Below are 3,441 nucleotides of genomic sequence, written 5' to 3'. Positions count from 1 at the left end.
ACATTTTTTTCTAAGAATTTTATATATTTAATTTACAAGAGTTCTATAACACAAAAGAACATGTCTTAAATGTATTCTAAGAACAGTCTTATGTATATTTATTTGTGTGGGATACATTTATATTTGTGTGTATAGGAAAAATCTGCAATTACAAACCATTCTTTCGTACTTTATCAGGGAGACAATGCAATGAGATTTTATATTTTTTAGAAGTGAAAAGAAACAGTAACTATATGAGGTGATGCGTATTCCAGTTAATTTAATCATAGTGAATATTTCACAATGTGAAAAATAAAAGTTTATTGTTTATTCTACTGAGGAAAATGCTGAGGTGTGACTGATTTAAAAGCAAATTTTGACAGTGAATTGAAAAGATTACATCTACAATGGCATGTATATTGTAGTGTGGATTCATTTGACACATTTTGTAGACTGTGTGCTCCTTTCTGACTAAGCTTTATTGAAAATGAACAGTGGTGCCTTTATGTATCAAATTACTAAATGTTCCACTCCTTCTTAATAGAATATTAATTATTGCAATTTGGAGAACTTGACTAATGTTGGGGAACTTGACTATGTTGGGGGAACTTGACTAATATTACCCAAGTAGAGTGAAAACAATACAACAACAACAACAATAACAACAAACAACAACAAATAAACCACATTGTTCTGGACAAGATGTAATCTGAGAAAAAAATAATCTAAAACTTATCCCAAATATGAAGTTATTTGGGACACTGTTTTGCTATTATCCTAAGTAAATTCTTTATGAGAAGTATTGTTTTAAGATTCACTAATGACTTTACAAAGGAAAGAAATTTTAGGGAATCTAATTTGAACAGAGTCAGAGGATTTTTTTTTTCAGTTATTCTTTGTACCTTTTGAACAGTTTCTTTCTAATGTTTTTCCTTGGTCCTTCCTGGCTCATTTGGAGTATATGATACTTCTGGCCACTTGCCTGGTTTGGGTCTAACTATGGCTTCATAGATTTACCTAGAAGACCTAGTGCTTGAGCTTCTGAACATAAAATACAGCAAGAATAAAAATAATAAAAACACTCACAAATTCTTCTTCCATAAAGTTTTTTTTTTTTTAACATGGTGAAAAATACATTTTAATCCAAAAGTTCTGACTATCAGCATTTAGAAAACTATTTTCAATGGTATTTACAATCAATTTTACTGTAACTTTTGTGAACAGAAGAGATGACCATATAAATAGAGCCATCTACAGTGCCTGTTCTCAACATATAACAGTAATTATATAGAAAAAGGGTAAGGGTGAGAGGTGCCACAGTTACAATCATTATGATCAGATCAGGGTAGAGGAGATAAGCATTTCCCCCCACCCCTAACATTTGTCGCTCCCTTACTTAACTGATTTGCACTTGAAGTGTACACAGCAGACCTTCCAAAGCATGCTATTAGGAGTCCATGGCAGATGGCTTAAGTTGGGGTAGGCCTACCAATCACTTTTATGACTGCCCAAGCAGCACAGGTTTTCTGGGTGCTCTAGTGAAGGTGACATCTGCACTGCAGTCTATGGTTTGACCTTAAGTCTCTGTTTGACAGAGAAGGTAGATGAGACAGTGAAGAGCAGCTCTATTGAGAACAACTGAATGGTTTCAAAAAACCATTTGCTACAAAAAAATCACATAAAAGTTTAAAAAAGTCTGGGCTAATAAAATCATTTAGGAATCACTCCTTACAGTTAATGCTGTCCAAAGTCTGTCACAGCATTTTATTGATGAGGAAATACGTTTTGTGTGGCTTTATGACACATACAATTGATAACAGATACATTTGATTTAAGCTCTTGATCAGAAACCTAAAACTTAACTAATACTTATATAAAAATAGAATTCATTTTATGAGCTACTAACAATAAATTATGAAGAAAAATTGTCATACCTGTTACTAATGGTCTCCCAGGAAACTGTGTAGCCTTTGCCTGGGAGGATATACATACAAAATGTAATATTTACCTTCAAATATATTTCATTATTTTCTATTCCTTGTAATTTTCTAAGTAATAGGTAATAAACAAGCTAATGATTACTGGGTATTTAGGGGAAAAAAACTTTGTCATTTTTCCATGTAAAAATTTCATGAAAGGAACACATGTATATCTCATAGTAGTATGATAGATGAAAACTGGAAATCCAGTTTTAATTTTTTTTTTTTTTTTGAATGCTGGGGATCAAACCCAGGGCTTCAAACATGCTAAGCAAGTACTCTACCACTGAGCTATATCCTCAGCCCTGGTTTTAATTTTGTAACTACAAATGGTTGGCAACTGTTTCCTTAATAGTTATTGCTGGAGTAGGTCCAACATGAGTCCATATGTCGCCCTTCTCTGGTCTCGGGGGGACTGTAGGAAATGGTGATGACCGTGACTTGAAATACTCAGAAGGTGCATGGCAAACAAATTCCAAGTATTCCATCTTCCTTGGAAGATCTTCCTCTGTCCCTATGATATAGGATGCAGGATCAAACTGGTCTCTAGGGCTGGAGAGAGTGGGAATGAGCCATGTCAGGGCTGCACTCTTTTCACAATATTGGTCCTGGATAAAACCCCTGATCTGAGCATAGTAGGGCTTTCCATCTTGTTCATCAATCACAGAAACAACATCACCAATTTGGTAATACACTCCCTTGTGGAAGATTGATTCTGCAGTGATTATGGTAGAAACAGACTCAGGAGCTTTGATAGGATTTTTTAATTTAAAAATATGTCTTCTCCCTTTTCCTTTAGTAGAAACTTTCTTTTCAGCAGCTGGAGCAGATTTGTATTTAGTGTTTCTGAGCCGGGCAGACCTCCTGTGAATTTCCTGCTTACTCTGCTTGCGGCCCCCGCCCCCGCCCCAGTTGCTCTGCGGGGGCGCGGCCGAGGTGCTGGGGAAGGTCGCCATCCGGAAGCTCCCGCCACCGCTGCACCCAGTTCCGCCGGCCGCCCCCGAGCCGGCGCCCCCGCCGCCCGCGCCGCCCTGGCCCGTGCAGTGGTGGCAGAGGATCTCCCCCTGCGGGCCCTTCTTCCACATGGAGGACGACGTGGTCTTGCAGCCGCTGCAGGTGGGCTTCAGGCCCAGCGGCATGGTGGCCGGCTCGGGCGGCCCCCGCGGGCGCAGCGACGCGGGAATGGCGGCCGCCTTTCTTGGCCGCCCACTGGTCGGCCCGCCACCCCGGCGACACGAAGAACGGCGAGGGCAGGGATGCCGAGCTGTGGACACCAGCGCCTGGTCACGGCCACTGCCCCCTGCAGGCGCGGGACAGGCTCCGCCCGCCCGCGCCCACCACCGGCCCTGGGCAGTGCACAGCGCCGCGGGGCGGGGCCTGGCCTCTTCCATAAAGTTTTGATCTTTCACCTTTCATTGCTCAATTTACACAAGATATTAATGTATGTAAATTTAGTTATCCATCATTAGATTTGCTTCATTAG

General features: G+C 40.5%; 1 protein-coding gene across 1 annotated transcript; it reads right to left on the bottom strand.

Annotated features, from left to right (window-relative positions):
* Nucleotides 1–1,105: 1,105 nt before the first annotated feature.
* LOC308640492 (GATA zinc finger domain-containing protein 1-like) lies at nucleotides 1,106–3,229 on the bottom strand. The gene has a single exon (XM_081312381.1). It carries the CDS (start codon nucleotides 3,095–3,097, stop codon nucleotides 2,282–2,284), a length of 816 nt encoding a protein of 271 aa, XP_081168507.1. The 5' UTR covers nucleotides 3,098–3,229; the 3' UTR covers nucleotides 1,106–2,281.
* Between the last annotated feature and the right edge of the window lie 212 nt (nucleotides 3,230–3,441).

Source organism: Spermophilus citellus (assembly GCF_964194105.1).
Source record: "Spermophilus citellus genome assembly, contig: SCAFFOLD_147, whole genome shotgun sequence".
NCBI classification, from domain to species: Eukaryota; Metazoa; Chordata; class Mammalia; order Rodentia; family Sciuridae; genus Spermophilus; species Spermophilus citellus.
This window is presented reverse-complemented; position numbering and strand designations above follow the sequence as displayed.